The 21,161-nt window shown below is 39.0% G+C and overlaps 2 protein-coding genes across 5 annotated transcripts in view; both read left to right on the forward strand.

Annotated features, from left to right (window-relative positions):
• Positions 1-114: 114 nt before the first annotated feature.
• On the forward strand, positions 115-17,166 carry pgap1 (post-GPI attachment to proteins inositol deacylase 1). 2 transcript variants are annotated; one of them, XM_058082771.2, is made up of 26 exons: positions 115-336; positions 2,103-2,256; positions 3,029-3,204; positions 3,356-3,527; positions 3,851-4,014; positions 4,154-4,206; positions 4,303-4,369; positions 4,453-4,558; positions 5,074-5,132; positions 5,315-5,398; positions 6,154-6,203; positions 6,296-6,347; positions 6,428-6,505; positions 6,823-6,898; positions 6,973-7,046; positions 7,112-7,163; positions 7,235-7,304; positions 8,137-8,242; positions 8,314-8,352; positions 8,821-9,005; positions 9,098-9,328; positions 9,493-9,628; positions 10,569-10,619; positions 10,701-10,894; positions 11,649-11,753; positions 11,828-17,166. In XM_058082771.2, exons 1-26 carry the CDS (start codon positions 184-186, stop codon positions 11,964-11,966), a joined length of 2,826 nt encoding a protein of 941 aa, XP_057938754.2. In that variant the 5' UTR covers positions 115-183; the 3' UTR covers positions 11,967-17,166. The 2 variants fall into 2 exon arrangements, with proteins under 2 accessions (XP_057938754.2, XP_057938755.2); XM_058082772.2 differs by having other exon boundaries at positions 7,238-7,304.
• Positions 17,167-17,828: 662 nt separating this feature from the next.
• The window catches only part of hecw2a (HECT, C2 and WW domain containing E3 ubiquitin protein ligase 2a), a 29,910-nt gene continuing 26,577 nt past the window's right edge, over positions 17,829-21,161 (forward strand). For all 3 annotated transcript variants that reach the window (XM_078795126.1, XM_078795127.1, XM_078795128.1), the window contains exon 1: positions 17,829-18,151. The gene's annotated coding sequence lies outside the window, so the exon portion shown is untranslated. The remainder of the gene's footprint in view (positions 18,152-21,161) is intronic.

The following is a 21,161-nucleotide window of genomic DNA, read 5'->3' on the forward strand; positions in this document are numbered from 1 at the left end:
GTGCCTTGTTTTGTTTGTTATGTATATACTTTAGATCAACAAAGGCGGAAAAATTCCAAATTAGCCGCCACTTCCGGACAAAACCACATCCCGGAAATGACGTTGTGACTCCTGTCGCCATGGCGCTGGTAGTGTTCACGGCTGTGTGACTACCGTGATGTCTTCGCCACCATCAACATTACAATGTCTTTCAAGAGCACAACGATGAATTGGAGGACGGTGTTGTTTTACGGTTGTGCTGTGAGTCTTCTTGCTGTTGGCCTGAAAGAATTACTCACTGGCTTCGAAGACAACAGATGCAGTATGACCTACATGTTTGAATACCCACAATATCTGGTATGTAACAAGTGCTACTACTAAACCTACATGCTTGAATACCCACAGTACCTGGTATGTAACAATTACTACTACCAAACCAATCAATGATAATGATTACTAAGCGTCCATGTTTGAATACCCACAGTATATGTCATGTAAAAATGACTACTCAACCTATGAATGATAATTATTACTAAACCTACATGTCAGTATACCCTGGTTAGGGGGAACGTAACAATTCAGCAAGGTTTAGTGCAAATGTGCCTTATTTGCAAAAAATAATTATCTTTTCCTTTGACATGTTGATGTTGAAAACCAAGAAAAACGATGCAGGTGTTAAGATTATAATGATTCAATGCATATTATTTGATTTTATATTACATACTATTCACACAAATTACACAAGACAAAACAAAAAAGTGGGATTCACGAGATTTTAACTTTACTTCAAAGAAAAGTGCAATGAAAAAAAAAAGTGACAATATATTGCAATATACTAATTTAATTTCCACTACAGCCCCCACCCATCAAGACAATGTATGACATCAGTGCTTTGTCCATTCATGCTGTTCCTCTATGGGTCAAACGTGGCCTTCAAAATAAGAGCTATGTGCACTTTATCCTGTTTACTTGTGGTAACAAAATAAGGGTGTCAAAAAAAATAACTTGCACCAACATTGAGTATACTAGTGCTAATACAATAATTTAAGGCTCAGCTCATAAACAAACCTTTTGTTTGATGTTCGGCACCCAGGTTAGTGTATGTTTTAAGCTTCAAACCGATAATGTGGTTATCGTTGCTTTGTAGCATTTTGTCAATATTGTTTTAGTATGGATAAGTCACTCATAAATAAAATAATGTTATTCATTTTATAATAGCTTTATTATGTTTAGTGAGCACCTGTGTCCATTCATGTGTCTGTAAAGCAATACCTTCGGAAAGCTGAGGAAGTGAACTGGTAACACCAGTTTTTCCTGAGGTATCTAAAGTAACGCAAATAGTTATTGAGCAAGTCAGGCGGATGTTTTTTTTTTTTCTCTGGTTGACCCGTTTACTGACTTTGTTGTTGCTGTGTTAGCAAAATAAGCTACAGCTTTCAGTCAATCTGCATCCAAATTTAATAGCGTCCTCCTTTTTGGACACCAGATTGCCCAGAAAGAAAGGATAGTTCGGATATTTGACATGAAGTTGTATGACTTCCTCATTAGCAGTGTAGTTTATCAACACTGACTTTGCTCCACGTTGTCCTGTGAGTTTTGGTCGGATTTTGGTGATGAGGAACATCACCAACAAATCCTGTTAGTTGGTGGAGCCACATCAAGTAAAGAGTTTGGCTTCTCACAATATGCATTCCAAAGACTAATAAATCATCCCAAAAGTGCATATTTGAAAATGTCAAACCTCACAATCACTTGGCGTTACTTTCTCCCCCGTCATCATCAACAATATGCATTCCAAAGAGTAATAAATCACCCCAAAAATGCATCCTCGTTCTTCATCTGCTGTGGAACATATATAAGTGTATTACTCTTATTAACGCATATTGTTTTGAGAAGCCAAACACTGCACCAAAGTGGCTGTCGGAACATGTTGCTCTGATGGTATTTGATAAGGAAATCCAAAAAGCAATCAGTAGGGGATCAAATACATAATAGAAGACAGGACAGGAAGATGGAACTTGACCATTCGCCGCAAACAAATTAGCTTGGCTGAACTAATGACAGACATGAAATTGCATCTGACAACTTTGCATGTTTGCAACGTGTGCATGTTGCGTTCACAGCGTGTGCCGTTGCCTCGTCGTGTTGCCAGACTGTACCCAGCATACGGGCTCTACCTGTACGGAGAGGGGCGCTATGCCCAGGAGACACGAGAACTTAAACTCTTTGGTGCACCGTTGCTCTTCCTGCCTGGAAATGCAGGGAGTTACAAACAAGGTAATCAATGTTTTCAATGTGATATGTGTTCTGGGTTTGAATCCAGCTGGGAGGTCTTTGTGGAGTTTCCATGGTTTCACTGTGCGGATGTGGACTTTCTTTTGGTGCTGTGACGAGTCTTGTATTGATCACTCCCTGACAAAACCTATATTGAGTCGACTATTCTGCCATGTTTATTTACATATTTTGCCAAGCTGTCACTGGCTGTACTTTGCATCGGCGGCAGCTTCTGGTTTTTTAACTCAAAATGTGACTTTTCACCACTGACATTTTGTTATTAAAACAAGCAATGTGGTTAGCTTGGAGTTTTTGTCCCACTGGGAAGCCACAAGTGGATGTCACTTTCATGGGGTATGTACATAGAGTACTAGGAAGACCTGGGTTTGAACTCCCTGTGTGGAATTTGCATGGTTTCCTCCCACATTCCAAAAACATGCTAGGTTAATTGCCGACTCCAAATTATCCATAGGTATGAATGTGAGTGTGAATGGTTGTTTGTCTATATGTGCCCTGTGATTGGCTGGCGACCAGTGTGCCCCACCTATCGCCCAAAAGTCAGCTAAGATCGGCTCCGGCATACCCTCTCTAGCCTAATGAGGATAAGATGTTAAAAAGATGTTGAAAAATGAACAGTTAATCCATGTGATCGGTATCGGAATTGGCAGCATAAAACCCGGATCGTAGCATCCCTAATTCCCACAGAGATACATTTTCTAGATCTGTTGAGTATCCTGCTTGTTCATTGTCTAAATCTTGGATTGTCTTCTTGAAGCTCGTTCTCTGGGCTCTGTGGCCTTGAGGAAAGCAGAACGCATGGAAGGAGGTCTCCACTTCAATGTGTTCACTGTCGACTTCAATGAAGAGCTTGTGGCGCTCTATGGTGGCAGTTTACTGCGACAGACACACTTCCTGCATGAGAGCATTAAAGCCATCCTGAAGCTCTACAAGGTCAGTCTCAAATCATTCACAATTCAGAACAGAATCTAGGAATAGATGATATAGAATACTCCAGAATTTGGAAACGAGGTTCTGAGGATGTTGGAAATATCATTTGGATTGATTTTAGCTCTCTTGTTTTTCTTTTCTGGAAACATTTCAGCACCTAAAGACACCCCCCAAGAGCGTGGTTCTTGTGGGCCACTCAATGGGGGGTGTAGTGGCACGGGCATTGTTCACGTTGCCCCACTTCAACACAAATCTGGTTAATCTCATCATCACCCACGCTTCCCCTCATGTGGCTCCAGTGCTGGCCATGGACCCGTACCTGCTGGGTAAGGAACTCTCCAGCCTGACACTGTATTTTTATTTATTTTACACCATTACTTTCTGCTTTATTTTATTGTTAGAACTTGCCTTCCAGAGGATGTAATGTCGGTTTTGGTCAAGTAGTTTGTGAAATAAATTACCCACAAAAATGCAACTTATACTCCAGTGCAACTTATATATGTTTTTTTTCTACCTAATTATGCATTTTTGGCATTGTGCGACTTATAGTCCAGAAAATACGGTACTAGTAAATTTCCTGGAGAAGAATAGAGTGTGTGAACTTCATATACTAAGGAGTTTTTCATCTCCATATGCTATGTGCTGCTAGATTTCTATTCTTCACTGAGGCAAAAATGGGAGAAGCAAGCAAAGAAGCTGAAGAACGTAACGGTTTTGTCAGTTGGTGGTGGTTACCGTGACTACCAAGTACGCTCCGGCCTCACGTCCCTACCTTCTTCTCCTCCAGGAGACCCCAATAAATTGTCTCTTGTGGTAAGTTCCAGCTTTTGGTTGTGAAAGTATTATATATAAATGATATATATATTTACAATTACGTCACTGCATGTAAATACTGAAAATTGATGTAGTGTCCATAAAATGGCTTTAATTTCTACGTGGTATTTCTTTCAAGGTCACTGCAATTCCCAGGACCTGGGTTTCCACTGACCACCTATCCATAGTATGGTGAGAGTTATGGCCTTTTTCTTTTAAACCTTGGGAAGATTATGAGTCACATGATGTTGTATGTACTGTATATACGCTTTGAACATTTTGTTCCAGGTGTAAAGAGCTTGTTCTCGCTACTGTTCGAGCTTTCTTTGACCTTATGGATCCTGAAACTAGACAGGTCAGTTATGACAGGAATGATAGGAATTATGATATTAAGCACAGGGCGAAGAAGTAATACCATCTTGATAAAGGTGTTTTTAGTTGACAGAGAACCCAGAAAAGAGAATGGCTGTACTGAACCACCACTTCATTCGACACCCGGTCAGAATGATGGACGACATTGAAGAATCATCCATCACTCTCCCAGGTTTATTTTCTGTCAACTTATATTTTTGCATCTAATTGCATGTAAATATGTTGTGTATATAACATTTAATATTCAAAACTTTCTTTCTAAGGCTAGTTTCCTTGATGTTAAAACTGAGTACATATTATAGAAAGCTGTTTTAGCTATACAGTAATTCCTCGTTTATTGCAGTTAATTGGTTCCAGACCCGGCCGTGATTAGTGAATTCCATTTTCATGAACGGAATGTTTTCTTAGTTATTGCATGCTGTAGAAAAGCTTTTTATGTCTTCTAAATGCAGTTTCTAATAGTTTTACACCCCTTTGGACATGAAATAACACCCATGTAGTCACCTTTACACTCCTAATACTCAAGATGTAATCAGAGAACATCAGCCATTTATAACATAAATAACATAAATCATTTTTCATGATTTACTCAAAAGCATTCTGTCAATGAAGCAGATGTTTCCATAATAAAAAATATGTTATGCTATACTGCATTTTATATTTGCTTTTGTGTTTTTACCACTACAGACGATCCAGAAGCGTGGAGTGAAGTTAACAGTCTGCGCTTGGCTTATACCACACCAAAGGTATGAGATATTTCCAGTGTCATAAAAAAAACTCCCATTAGTTAAGATTATACATTGACTGTGTACGGTGGCCTGTATGCAGGCGTTTACTGAAGACGGTCCTGTCCAGTGTTTTGGATAGAGAGCTTGATGTTTATAGTATGTATGTACTGGAAGTCTTCAGTAATGCTTTGTACTTTCAGGAAGTAGAGGTCCGATACTTCTTATTTGCCCTTTCAAGTCGCAGGAAAGCCTACAGCCATTTCTACTGTCGGAGCAGTAACTTGGTGAGTTTAAACTTACTTCTTTTGTCACCATTCCAAAAATGTTGGAGGTACCATGCTATTATTAAGCTTGTTGGCAAGCATAGTGTTGGGATCATCATCATCCTTCTAACACGTCCAGTCTACTTGATGCTCATTTTAGCTCAAGCAAAGATTCAATGTGCTACACATGCAAATTACTTTTATTTATCACCTTTATGGAATGGAATGGCCTTTATTGTCATAATACAAGATGTACAACAAGATTGGAGAGCTTCTCCTTTCAGTGCAATCAATAGTCAAGTTAAAAAAGTATACAAAAAGTAGAGTAAAAAAAGATAGTTTAACAAGATATCCAAAATATACACATAATATTGCACAGTAGCATATACAGGAGCATACGTATTGCAGATATATTCATTTTAGTGCAATGATGAATGGGTCTTAGTGCAAGTAATGACTGGTGTATACAGATGAGTAAAGTCGCGTATGAGTGTATTGCATTGAGTGTATTGAGTTGTTAAATAAATATATGTTTCGGAGGTAGCAACAGAGGCAGTGATGGAAATATTGCACATCATTACGCTAATGACCGGGCTCCTTGTATGTCTGAGTTCAGGGTGGTAATGGCTCTTGGGAAGAAACTGTTTCTCAGTCTGTTTGTTTTATTTAATGTATATTATACATTCAATATTATTATTAAACTGGGTTTTTGTTCATTCACGCTGTGGTAAACTTTCAAAATGAAGTACTGACTTCCCCTACTTTTTGTCCAACAGGACATGACCAGCTGGGTATATGGCTGCACGCACAGGAATGGCTCTTCATGGTAAGAATGTGATTGGAGTCGACTGCCTTTAACAATCAGCAGTTTAATATTGTCACTGTCCTGTAGCACAGTAGAATAAATTTTCTCCACAGTTTACATGCAGTGGACTTGTCAAAGGGGACTGAGCTTCTGCCTCCATATAAGGTAAATAAAGGATTTTTTTTTTTTACTCCAATGATGAGCTGCTGGTGGTGGTTTATTGTTGTCTTGTCACCCATCTTCAGGTCCTCACACTGAGTCTCAGTGACTTGTCTTCAGTCACTCATTTGGTGGTTTCGGCCTCCAACCTCAATGTCAAAAGGGTAGGTGATTTACCGTTTTTTGTATTAAATTTGTCCAGATTGATGTTTAATTTGAGAATTGTAACTTAAACTTAAAACCCACTAAGAATAAGCTGTGGGCCAATAACAAACAAACTACGTGCTGCAAACCGCGTTTGGGCTACACTTTGGACACCCCTGCTTTACCTTACCCAAAGTGAACTGAATAGTGACCTTAATAGTGAAGCGTGGTGATGGCGTGCAAGAGTACACTCCTAGTGTGTATAGTAAGTGTAACAAACATGTCTGATTGAAAGGTAAGCAAAGTGGAATACTTTTACTCTGAACTCTTATTGCAGTTCATGGTGGAGTGTGAGTGGCAACGACAGCAATCTCTGACTCTGTCAGTTCCTGTTCCACATGTTCTCTCCTTGGGTGAGTTGTGATGTGTTCCTTGCGACTGTGCTCTCACTTTTCTATTTGAGACATACTTTATATGTGATTTTTAGGTTGGACTGTCAGTGATATCACCATCCCCCTCACTGGGCTTCTTCACACCATTGAGCTCCAACACTTTCACCAGGTATTTGGTACCAGGTACTTTGTGCCTACATTGCCACTGTATTGTGACCCTTGTTTTGTCTTTAGGTTTATCAGGCTTTCAAGATTAGTGTCGGAAGTCAGTGCAAGGCACAGAAAGGTACATTCTTTTGTCATACAAGCACAATTTGAACAACATACATGAAAAAAAGCTGACTGCATGTTTGCCAGTAGATAGATTGCCCAGTGTGTACCGAATGAACGTGCCATGGTTTCTGGAGGACTCCTTTACGACAGCCAGGTCAGTGCTATTAGGTTTCCTCTTATGTGCAACAGACCAATAAAACACATGCTATTAGACCCGCTTCTCCATACACACAAACCACTGGCTCTGCTTAGGGCCCATAAAGCATGGGTGGCCCCATTGTCCACCCATCCATCCATCATTTTCCTCGGCTTATCTGGGTCCGGGTCGCGGGGGCAGCAGTCTCAGTAGGGAAGCCCAGACTTCCCGGTCCCCGGCCACTTCCTCCAGCTCCACCGCGAGGACACCAAGGTGTTCCCGGGCCAGCTGTGAGACATAATCCCTCAAGCGTGTCCTAGGTCTACCCCGGGGGCCTTTTCCCGGCTGGGCATGCTCGGAACACCTCACCAGGGAGGCTTCCGGGAGGCATCCGGACTAGATGCCCGAGCCACCTCAACTGACTCCTCTCGATGTGAAGGAGAAGCGGCTCTACTCTGAGCCCCTCACCCTAACCACCCATTGTGTAACCACCCTAACCAGCTCCTTCACCCATTGTCCACATTCTCCGCAAATGTGAAGGACTTGCATCGCTGACGTGAGGAATAGAGTATCAAGTTAGTCCGAGGCAGCAGCTGAAAAAATGGTAATCTGATAGTGAGCTATGAGTCCCTGGTGGTGTAATGATACAGTTGCTGCCTTTAACGCAGACGATTCAGATCATGCATTTAACTAAATTCAGATTCATGTAAGATAATAAAAAATAGCCAATAATGGGTCAGTTAGATCCTTGAGATATAGTAACCACAGCTGCCCAGGGAATTCTTTTCAGTGCTTCTGGCACGCCAATTTAGCCATATTTCCTCTTGTTCTTGTGTACTCTTTCCACCAGTGTACCGTCAGTGACGGAGATCTCTGGGATGCTCCACACAAGTCGTCCAGACAACACATCAAGTGTCCGCCTTCAGCTCCACACTGCCCCCAACTGTCAATATAAGGTAGTATGGCCACAGTCTTTTGAACGTCCCCTGCAGGTATATGAGCTCTACAATATGATTTTTTTTCTCAGGTGTCAGTGAGGACTTCATTACCCAGAGTGTTGGGACAGGTAAATAGCATTTTTTAAAATATGTATACATGACTGATTGCTTAAAGTGGCATAATATCAATTTATAGTGAGGCAAACAGAACAGGTATTATGTTCATTTATCCCGGGCTCACACTGAATCCGTCACGGCTCTGTTGCGGCTGCCGGCAGTGAATACTAGAGAGAATCAAAAAATTGTTCTCTATATTAATTTTTTTCAAAGCATTGGAGGCGTGCATTATTTAATCTTTTCATCCTGGAAAAAAAGGGACCAAAAGGAATCAGAATCATACCCGTGATGAGTACTTGTGACCTGAACAGTAAATAATACCTTTTCCATCTCCTTCCATGGTGTCCTCTGGACATTTTTGACAGTCTCTTTTGTTTCTTGATGGGGATTATGGTGCAGTTTGCTTGTGATACAAATGGAGCCACAATAAAAATGTATGATGACAGCAAAATGTGACTTTTGGTTATCTCGTCTCACAGATTCTGAGATTCTTCGGCCCCATGGTGCCAGTGTACACAACTGTAACTCTTCTCCTGGCCTGTGGCAGTCAGCTGTACTCCATCCTGGTGTCATGTAGACCTGCAGCCATACACTTAATGCTGGGCAAAGGATTTCAACCTCATAAAGTCAACCTGTCAGTTTATATCCTTCATATTATATTTAGGTAGGTATGGTAGTGGGGTTAGAGCATGTTTGATGTAAGAACCCGGTGAAAATGTTGCAAATGTAATATTTTTTTTTAAATCTCTCCATCAGTTGTAACTGGGCAAAAGATGTGTGCTCACTGCTTTACCTTCCCCCAATGGACGTCGCCCCTCCCACCATCCCTAATGGGACCGTTCATGAGAATGTGACGGCATCTTTAGAATGGCCACACCTACTCCACCCTCTCCTTTACATCTTTGGGGCAGCAGTGGCTTTTTGGGGAAGCGCACTGCTCCAAGTCATTACCCGCCTGATGTCGTTAATATTAGCAGTGCTACACAGGTATATAAAAGATGTACAACAAGCATGTTGGATACAGACTGGGTGATAATTCCAGATAGTGAAAAAATAAAAAGATTATTTATTATAATTAAAAAAAATGTTTTTTAATATATTTTTTTACATCACATATGTTAATTTCTGTTTTTGTTTGTTCCCTGTGCTAGACCATCTGTCTCGAGTGACTGCGGTACTCTACAACTACGGACCCAGGTTCTTGTCACACTGTCTCTGACTGTTGTGGGCGGGACATCCTGTGGAGCATTGTCAATCATTGCTGCCTTTCTGCTTCACCTTTATAGGGTAAGTCCAACAAAAGCATGACCTGGTATCTTAATTTTTTTTTTTATGTTATTAGGTGTACTGTGGACAAAGATGCTAAGTACAATTGTTTTAAAGTAAATTCATGTAAGACACATCAGTTTTTGGACATGAGAGCATGACTGTAGATCACTGTTATTCACAGAGGGTTACTTTCCAAGACCTATACACAATACAACAATACACTCGATTACACACGATACTGGGTTCACAAGACAAGACGATACTTTAACATTACTTTTAAGACAACAATGAGGGCAAAATAAAGGACTGGACAAACAAGACTTTAACTGTGTCACAACAAACTTTGCATGCAAACTTTTTTGACTAATTGAAAAAAGTTAAAATAATGACAACAATTGTAGTTGCTATTATTAATCATTTACGTTGATGTGTTGCTGTGCATACATTTAAACTCGATTACAGATTGCAGTCGATTAGATTTATGTTTACGCTCAAAGAATTGCAGTTTCCTTGATGTTTACTTAAGAGTGTGGTACCAGGAAGTTAAGAATTTCTTACATAGATTCAACTATCACATGTTTTGATTGGCGTTCTATGCAGCAATTGTGTTTTGAGTTGACCAATCTTTAGTAAGTTTGATCAAATGTAGAATTACTACAACTTCTGCTTGCACAGTAATACTGTGGCAGCTGTAGAAACCCGATTACAAAAAAAAATAAATAAAATAGCTCATCGACGTGAGCGACGCTGGGAACACAGAGTGCAGGTTGAATTGCAAGGTTTATACTGTGCGTAAAAATTGTAATGTGCAGTTCCAATCCTGCTTCTTGCACTCCACTACTCCACTACTCTACTTCCATATTATATGTATTACCATTCACAGTACCGATGCGATCTTGCATAAGAAATTAAGGCCTTAATTCATCATTTAGCAGTCAGTAACCTTTTGTATATCCAGGTACTAAGACTCCAGATGACCGAAAGATACTTGAGTCACATTCTGAATCTGGTAAGACATATACAACATTGACATAATTAAATTTGTATCATATTAAGAGTTTCAATACATGTGTACGTACAATGTTTTCAGGCACCTCGGAAGCAGAAAGGAGTTGAAAATTCCAGTCAAGACAAAGAATGTTATGGCAGCCCGCCCCTGCTGTCGGAGTTGGCTTTACAGGAGGCGACAGATGACCTGCAGCTTCACCTCACTTTGTCTGCACTCTTAACTGTGCCCGTAATTCTCAGTGCACCCTCACTTTTACACTGGATACGGAACTTAAGGTACTGTGTTACACAATCCTTATGGGAAAATTTGGTATTACCGGTACTGTCAAATGAGAACAACATTGTATGTTTGTCAGTAGAAACGCTACCTTGAACACTGTTAGGTGTAAAAGATTGTTTACACAGTTTATTAATATCACTTATTAGTTTGTTGCCAATAACGGCACGGCGGTCGAGTGGTTAGCTCGCAGACCTCCCAGCTAGGAGACCAGGGTTCAATTCCACCCTCGGCCATTTCTGTGTGGAGTTTGCATGTTCTCCCCGTGGATGCGTGTTTTTTTTCTTCGGGTACTCCGGTTTCCTCCCACATTCCAAAAACATGCTAGGTTAATTAGCGACTCCAAATTGTCCATAGGTATGAATGTGAGTGTGAATGGTTGTTTGTCTATATGTGCCCTATGATTGGCTGGCTACCAGTGCAGGGTGTACCCCGCCTCTCGCCCGAAGACAGCTGGGATAGGCTCCAGCACCCCTGCGACCCTCATGAGGAAAAAGCGGTAGAAAATGAATGAATGAATTATGCCAATAACAGAGTGTAGTTCAATTTTTAATACACTGGCTAGCAATTTCTTTGTCCATAAATCCTAATAATATTGTTATTAGCAATTACAAGGGTCTGGTAATGGTTAAAGGGAGGATTTTACGGTTTCCAATGTTAGCTGGCACACAATCCTCGTTTACATAAAATACACATTTAGTTGTGAAACAGAAAGGTAATGTAAAACAAGTGATTTATTGTATCCCTTTGCAGGTACTCCACCCAGCTTGATCCTGACCCCTGTTGGCCACACTACATACCTGTAATCATTGTTTACATGCTGCTTATTAATGCCAACACTTCCAAGCTCAGCAACAGGTATGTTAGCATGCACAATGAAATTCTACTCTAATGTCCAACATTTCTTTTTTTTTTTCATTTGTTTCTCTTAGTAAAGTGCTGCATCTGACTTCTTGCCTCCCGTTACCCGTGTCCATTGCCATGGTGACCTTCTCACCACTTCACCTGTACAGAGTGACTTACTTCCTGTTGGGAGTCCTCATTCCCTTGGCGCTGTGTTGTCTTCTCTAATGGTATCCAGCTGTTTTCAGTCTTTAACTGACGAGGAACCGAGGCAAGTGTTTGAAGCTTGTTGTCAGGTTCATTAGAGCAGAGCCATAGACATACAGTACATTGCTTGGTGAACTGCCTTCTCGATAATCGCATGAAAAGCTCCGTGGCATTTCCAAGAGTTGGTAATGACCTTGGAACATTTGTTGCCAATGAGGTATATTCCCTGTAACCAAGTTTGCCTTACCCTGTATATCTATAGCCCTGCCAGTCTGCCTTCAATAAGACAGACCTCAACACCTTGTTAAGCTGATCAGCAGGGTGTTATTGTTTGAATGTTTGTTTCCACTGTCACTGCACTGCCGCAGCTCAGCAACGTGAGTTGTTTTTTTTTTTTCCAGATTGACTGTTGTAGCTCTGCCTCAAACATTGCCGGTGTCATTCATTCATTCATTCATTCATTCCATCAGAGAACCCAAAGCAGCCGCGTTCACGCACCACATAGTCCACCACTGCAGCAATAAGAAGGTCTGCATGGCGTGGTCAGTACAGTGGATCTCCGCATATTCACAATTTTGCATTCACAATCTTACAAATTTGTGGATGTTTGATCCATTTTATTGTGGGAAAATCGGCCCCAGAAGTCAAACTTCAGGATGTGTTCAAAAAGGAAAAACTTTGCCAAGTCATCATTATGGATTGAATGAAAGCACTGTTACATAATTAAGAAAAAAGAGAAGGGAATCAGAAGCACTGTAATAGTAAGTTTTTTTTAAAGTTATGTTTTCATCATACTGCACAGCAAATTTCATCATCAGTCATTATTGGTGAGTACCTCTACATTTTATAATTTAAAATGCTTTAAGTGTGAATCTTTACAGTATTTAAAGCTGGATTATGCTTCTATGATGGCTTGATATCTTCCTTCTTGGTGAGTGAACAACGGGACACAAGCTTGGTTATTGTAGCTGAATATAACCTAAAATTACCACAATTATTAATTGCAAATGTTGATCTGAAGTCGGCGGAAAATGTCATCATCAAGCTAGCAGGGGGGTTTGGATTGGGAGGCACCCACCTCAACAAAGCAGCATAATTCTGGCGCTATTAGAGTGTAAATATAGAAATTTGTATGGGTTTCGGTTACTCGTGTTTACTTTGTTGTTGGTGGGTTATGTCAGAAATAGCCGGGGGGGGGAGGTCTGTATTTACACTCGTGGAGGCATGTCTTCTTTCTGAAGCTAAAAAAAATATATTTTGTACTCCTAATTGCATGTCTAAACCATGCAGAATTGCAGCCGAACAAACCGAATATGAATCAAGGCTATTAACTCTTAAGAACACTTTAATAGTTTTTTGTCCGATACAACTTTGGCCTTGGTAATGCTTTAATAGAGTGTCAAATTCTTCCTGTATTCTTCAGCTATTTCATATAAAGCTAATTCAAATTACATCTGTGCTATACAAAGCTGCTACTCAATTTGACTTATTTTTAAGGAATACATTGACCTAATGTTTACGTAACACATCTTAAACAATAATTAGTAGTATTTTATTTTGGAATGATCTCATGATTTCATTTTAGGACCCTAAAATGTTGAACGGGCCTGGTTGTGAGTGTTTAATTATTTACTATTATTTATTGTTGTCAGCATAAACCACAATCAATCAATCAATCCGAGTGAATGGTTGATGAGGGGACATTGGTAAAAGGTAGAAAGGTGCAGAGCGAAAGAAGGCCATTGAGCATTGAAGATACAGTAATGCCTTCAGACTGTGAATGGGGGTGAAGTTCACCTGTGATTTGTCACATTGCTGCAGCATGAGCAGGCTTACGGTACCACAGTACCACAGTACCACAGTACCACAGTACCACAGTACCACGCCTCCTTCATGCTACACTGACTCCCAGCCAAGACACAATACTATATAATATATATATTAATATACTATATAATATACTATTATACTATTTGAAACTAAGATTCCCAAATAATGAGCACTAAAAAATTGCACATATTATAAGTGGCTGTGTTGTGATCGACTACGATTGAAAGAAAAGTGGTGCGGACCATTCTTTTTGCATGCAGTACCCGCAGAGCAGATTTACCGTCAGGCAAACACAAACAATTTCCATGGGCCCCCAAAATGTCTCATCAGAACTGTTTTTTTTTCCTTTGAAGTATATATTACTGTTTTAGACTCCTATAGAGCAGCTACACACAATAACACACACAGAAAAATTGCTACAAATGCCCTTAGCGTTTGCCTGTGTTTACCTAATGGTAAGCCTGTCCGGAACTTTGATCTTAATATTGGCCAATATTAGTATCTCTTTCTTGTTTTGTTTTTATATTTCATTACTTAGAGTAGCAGGAACAAGAAGAAAATATATCACACTGTTTTTCTGACCACACGGTGGTTAAATAATGGATGGACTTGTATTCAAAGTGCCTCTTTAAGATTTTTTTTTGCCAGTTCAAAGACTTTCTTTTAATTATACAGTAGCCTATACATCATCTCAATGGCAGTCATTGTGGAAACACTTCAACTACTGAAGCTCTGCATACAAATGGATGAGACCATGTCAAAATACTGTTGTTATTGTTGTTATATTTCCGATACATTATTCCACCCCAAACATTGACCCCAGAAGTCAGATTGATTTTAAAATGTAAAGAATCAGTACACAATTTAGTACGGCGTTCGTTCTTCCAAATCATTTTACGCAAACATAACATTTGAATCAACACAAATATTTGTGAACAATTGAACAATATATACACAAATAACAATATAAGACAATGTAACAATATCAATAGCAGATTGTCTTTGAACAACCCAAGGTGTACCCAACCTCCAGTTCAACCCGTGTCCCCAATAAAGACAAGCGCTACAGAACATGCATGGTATCAATATCAACAGAATAATGCAGTTATACAATTTTTTGAGCAACATAAGTCAATAGTGCATGTAAACAAAAGCTAAATTTATCCCTGAGGTTCTAAACCTTACAATATACAATATGCATATGCAACAACACAACAAAAATAGTCAATAAGAGAACTGAAAAATACAATTCTCATCACACTAGTATGGACCTGATACGAGACTACCTTGGTATCAGTAATATCAATTTTATCGTTTTATCCTCCTCTCATTTGCAATCATGATAACTTGGTGATGTAATCAGACGCGTTGTGCCACTTTTTTTGCTTTCCTTTTTATTTTTTGTTTATGTGTGTTGGATTTGGTTGGTGTGACAGAGCCTCATGACTCTTTTGTTGTCATTATTTATCTGATTAGCATTGAGTTTTTTTTTTATATTTGCCGCCTTTGAGCTGTTGGAGTTGCTGTGCCTTTCTACAATGACATATTGTTGTATGCTCGTACACTCGGTACACAGCCGGGCGGAGTACTCGAGATGTGTATACCGCATACACAATATAAGCAAATTACTGTATTTCTATTGTGTTGTTTTATTAGCACCGTTTGCTATTACACTAGGTATTGAACTGATGAGCGAGTCATACATGTCCATCATGTAATTTCTATACAGACACGCTTGGTTAAACATTCCTGTTGTGTACAACGTGAATGTACCTGCATTGAGTGTCTGTGTGCACGTCCGTGTGTAGTAACAAACTTCAACTTAACATGCACGTGGTCCGTGTCCTTGTGCAAAGATGGAGCCAATTTACTGGAAATACTATACAGATTTATGTCTGCGTTCACTGTGATTACAACACTATTAGATATTCTTGTACAGTGGGGAAAATAACCATTTGGTCGCCTGTTGATTTTGTAAAAAACTGTTCATATTTTCACACTTACAACATCAGCAGGGGTTGAAATATTTATTTTCACCAGTGTACTGTACATACAGTATACTGTGTTGTTTTGGAGAAAGCAGTCAAATCCAAAATGTACTTGATGTGACATGATGTTAAACACTGTCTACCATGGTGAAGAATGTGAAAATTAATAATTGCATATAGAAGAAGTGTGTTTAATGGCTACTTTTGAATAAGGCCGTGGAGGCGCTACTGTACTTCTGTACTTGTGTGCATTGGCACATTGCTAAAAAAAAGGCTATATGATTTGGTTGTGTGTGTGTGTGTGTGTCACACAATCATAACAAGTCCTGATGACCAATGAATCATATACATAATCCACGCATCTTAACATTTGAATAAACTTGAATTAAGCTCAAACTCATCTTACTAATCAAGGCTAATCATTTTTAAAACTGACTAGTTATTTTGTATCCGAGAGCAACACGATACACTAACTGCCATTGTAAACAAGTGTAGTTGTTGTAATGAACAATAATGTCACAATGCAATATGACAGTGGTGAAATAGCGATGGCTGTAAATATATATTGCTGTGTATGCTTTTAGCCTATGGGTGGACTTTGAACTCGTAATGTCTCATCTTGTTTGCTTGTTGTAAAACATTGTGGAAAAGCAAGCAGCAAGATGCATTGAAACGATCAAACCACGTCATACCGCTGTGAAGGACGACGCTCAGGTCTAAGCATTATTGTGCTTTTGTATCAGGGTTTATCTAATGTCATTGTCAATGTGCAATTTTTTTCACACCAATAAAACTTGGGAAAAATGTTTGAGTTGTTTTCTATGCAAGTTCAAACTACTTAACGATTCCCTTAGGGCAGGGGTCTCAAACTCAATTTACTTGGGGGGCCACTGGAGCTAGGGTCTGGGTGAGACTGGGTCGCATCAGGTTTTCCCCCCAAAAAAAAAAAACATTTATTAAAAACAGAAAAATGAATAAACTTTGCTTTGGTTCCGATTTTCTACAATAAAACCTCTGATAAAACATTCCACTGTTCTCAAATATCTTAATTTTTATTTTTCTGCACAAAAAAAAAAACAAATCAAGAATAAAGAAAATCAATCAATCAGTAATAAATAAATAAATCTAATAATAATAAAACAGCAAATAATAAAAACTTAAGAAACCACATATAGTTGGTGGGTAGACAAATTATTTTTTTTCAGATTAAAATGAACAAAGCATTATTAGAGCCCTGTAGACATGACAAAACACGACTATAGTCACATTTATACTCTTTTTATTTACAACATATTGCGCAACTGCAGGGTCTTGAGACACATGCTAACTCGCAAACTAGAGAGCTAGCGACCTTAAACGGTAGCCTTCAAGTTATTTCCTTTAAACTTAAATAGCCCAAAAACTTACCACTTCCACACGGATAGGGAGGATAAGATGTCCAAAAAAAATGTCCAAAAGTTAAATATTGTCTAAATCTAGTCTAGTGGTTCACACTCTAATCAGAGAATGAACTGCAAAAACTTTGTGAGCCTTTAATTGGTCTTTTAAAAAAAAACTACCCTTAAATACAATAAAGCATAGATCTTGATTATTATTTTACTATTATATATTTAGAATATATAACTGCAGGGTCTTGAGACACATGCACACTAGAGAGCTAGCGACCTAAATGGTAGCCTTCAAGTTATTTCCTTTAAACTTAAATAGCCAAAAACTTACCACTTCCACACGGATAGGGAGGATAGGATGTCCAAAAGTTAAATATTGTCTAAATCTAGTCTAGTGGTTCACACTCTAATCAGAGAATGAACTGCAAAAACTTTGTGAGCCTTTAATTGGTCTTTAAAAAAAAAACTACCCTTAAATACAATAAAGCATAGATCTTGATTATTATTTTACTATAATATATTTAGAATATATATTGATTTGTGTATTGACGGTCCTCTAACATGATTGCAAAGGTTTGAATAATCTAATCATGTAATGAAATGAAATGCGCAGTGTGTGTGCTGCAAAAAAGGAAACATGACGTTTTTTTAGGGGGGTGGTGGTGCTGACATCAGTCCTTCTGGATCATCTGGTGGACCACACAGGACTTTCACTGCTGCTGCGTTCAATGCACACAAGCAATGTCAGCATCCTCCACTTCTTGGATTCTTATCTTCTGCTTCCAGGGGGACGAGGACTATCAGGACTAACGGCGCTATTAGGATCAGCAGGACCGAGACTACCATCTAAGGACGTGACTCGGAGAGCTCGGAGGCTTGTGTGGAGGTGGGAGGGGCGGAGAGAAAGGACTCCACCCCGCCCGTCTGGTTATGGACTGCGGGGACTGAAGGAAGCATCGAGCAGACATGTCCATGTCCATCCTGCGGCTCTGCGTCAAAGGTAAGCATGGCGTCAGCATGTTCGTGTCTTTTTTAGATGTTTTAACAATGAAGATGTTGGTCAATTACGCGTCGTGTTTCGCTGCTCGGGCGAGCTTTTCTCCTCCATGACGTGGACGCGGAATGCGTCTTGCTTGGATGGAGGATGAGAAGAAAATGACGTAGGGAATTCCCAGTCATCTCATCGCCGAGATGACACCTGCGTGCTTCCTCTTTGATTGACAGTGATTGACAATCACGCACTTGCAACATCACTTGTACGGAGGACCATTGAACCTAACATCACATGTTTGAATGCGTCTTATTAAGTACACGCATCATCACAAGAGTATGTACTATAAGTACACACATCACGTTTCCATGCATCTCGTACTTGCTGCTTGCATAAGTACACACATCGCTATGCGTACTTTCTGCTTGCATAAGTACACATCACTACCAAGTCTGTAATACAAGTACACACCTCACATGTGTCACCACATGTACAAATACATCACTACCAGTATGTAGTACAAGTACACATCCTATGCATCTCATACTTGATAACTGCATCGGTACACATATCACCATGCATACTTGCTGCTTTTATAATATGTGGTACAAGTACACATCTTACATGTTTACATGCATCTCATACTTGTAAGTACAAAGAACTTTAAGAAAAAAAATCACTGCAAGTACAACAAACATACTGGAATACTGGAATATAGCACTAGAAGTACATTAAGTACACATCACTACAAGTCTATAATACAAGTACACACCTCACATGTGTTCACGCATGTCATACTTGCAGCTTGCACAAATACACACATCACTACCAGTATGTAGTACAAGTACACATCCTATGCATCTCATACTTGATGACTGCATCGGTACACATATCACCATGCATACTTGCTGCTTGTATAGTATGTGGTACAAGTACACATCTTACATGTTTACATGCATCTCATACTTGTAAGTACAAAGAACTTTAAGTTAAAAAAAATCACTGCAAGTACAACAAACATACTGGAATACTGGAATATAGCACTAGAAGTACATTAAGTACACATCACTACAAGTCTGTAATACAAGTACACACCTCACATGTGTTCACGCATGTCATACTTGCAGCTTGCACAAATACACACATCACTACCAGTATGTAGTACAAGTATGCTTGTATGCTTGTATAGTATGTGGTACAAGTACACATCTTACATGTTTACATGCATCTCATACTTTTAAGTACAAAGAACTTTAAGTAAAAAAAAAATAAGTGCAAGTACAACAAACATACTGGAACTATCAGCACTAGAAGTACATTAAGTACACATCACTACAAGTCTGTAATACAAGTACACACCTCACTACCAGTATTTAGTACAAGTACACATCCTATGCATCTCATACTTGATAACTGCATCGGTACACATATCACCATGCATACTTGTTGTTTGTATAGTATGTGGTACAAGTACACATCTTACATGTTTACATGCATCTCATACTTGTAAGTACAAATAACTTTAAGTAAAAAAAATCACTGCAAGTACAACAAATATACTGGAACTATCAGCACTAGAAGTACATTAAGTACACATCACTACAAGTCTGTAATACAAGTACACACCTCACATGCGTCCACGCATGTCATACTTGCAGCTTGCACAAATACACACATCACTACCAGTATTTAGTACAAGTACACATCCTATGCATTTCATACTTGATAACTGCATCGGTACACATATCACCATGCATACTTGCTGTTTGTATAGTATGTGGTACAAGTACACATCTTACATGTTTACATGCATCTCATACTTGTAAGTACAAAGAACTTTAAGTAAAAAACAAATCACTGCAAGTACAACAAACATACTTGAATACTGGAATATAGCACTAGAAGTACATACTTGCAGCTTGCACAAATACACACATCACTACCAGTATGTAGTACAAGTATGCTTGTATAGTTTGTGGTACAAGTACACATCTTACATGTTTACATGCATCTCATACTTTTAAGTACAAAGAACTTTAAGTTTGAAAAAAAAATCACTGCAAGTACAACAAACATACTGTAACTATCAGCACTAGAAGTACATTAAGTGCACACATTACTGTCAGTACAAGCATAAGTACAAATGTCACTATAAGAAACATAAATATGTGTACACTGTACTGTGATTGGCCTCAGGTCTGAAGACAGCTGGGATAGGCTCCTGCGACCCTCGTGAGGATAAGCGGTATAACATAAATGAATATTACTATAAATACAAACATCATAAGTACATTTACATATTTCACACACTATTCCAGTTGGCTTTATTATAAAAATTTGCCAAATGTTAATGAGGAGGAGCAATCACAATACTGAACTCCCAAAGCTGTAAACATAATGTAAACATTGCATGTTTAAGTACGTTGATGCCATGACAGAGGCAACAACGCTGTGATACAATGTAAAGTAGTACGTGTACAGCTTGGATAGCAGTGTATAATTGTATAGTGTATAAGTGTATAACAGTGTAAACAGTGTATAACCTTGCACTCCTCCACCTTGCGTTTGAGGATGCCCCACAGATGCTGAATAGGGGTTAGGTAATGGGGCGGCATGGTGGTTGTTCTCCTAATCCAGGGGTCTCAAACTCAATTTACCTGGGGGCCACTGGAGCTAGGGTCTGGGTGAGACTGGGCCGCATCAGGTTTTCCAAAAAAAAAACAAACGCATTTATTAAAAACAGAAAAATATACAAACTTTTTCAGTGCTTTGGTTCCGATTTTCTACAATAAAAGCTCTGATAAAACATTCCACTGTTCTCAAATATCTTGATTTTTATTTTTCTGCACAAAAAAAGATGAAAAATAAATAAACAAATCAAGAATAAAGAAAATCAATCAATCAGTAATAAATAAATATAATAATAATAATAAAAACTTAAGAAACCACATATAGTTGGTGGGTAGACAAATTATTAATTTTCAGATTAAAATGAACAAAGCATTATTAGAGCCCTGTA

This window comes from Doryrhamphus excisus, linkage group LG12 (genome assembly GCF_037039965.1).
Source record: "Doryrhamphus excisus strain RoL-2023G ecotype Guam linkage group LG12, RoL_Dexc_Guam_v1.1, whole genome shotgun sequence".
NCBI classification, from domain to species: domain Eukaryota; kingdom Metazoa; phylum Chordata; class Actinopteri; order Syngnathiformes; family Syngnathidae; genus Doryrhamphus; species Doryrhamphus excisus.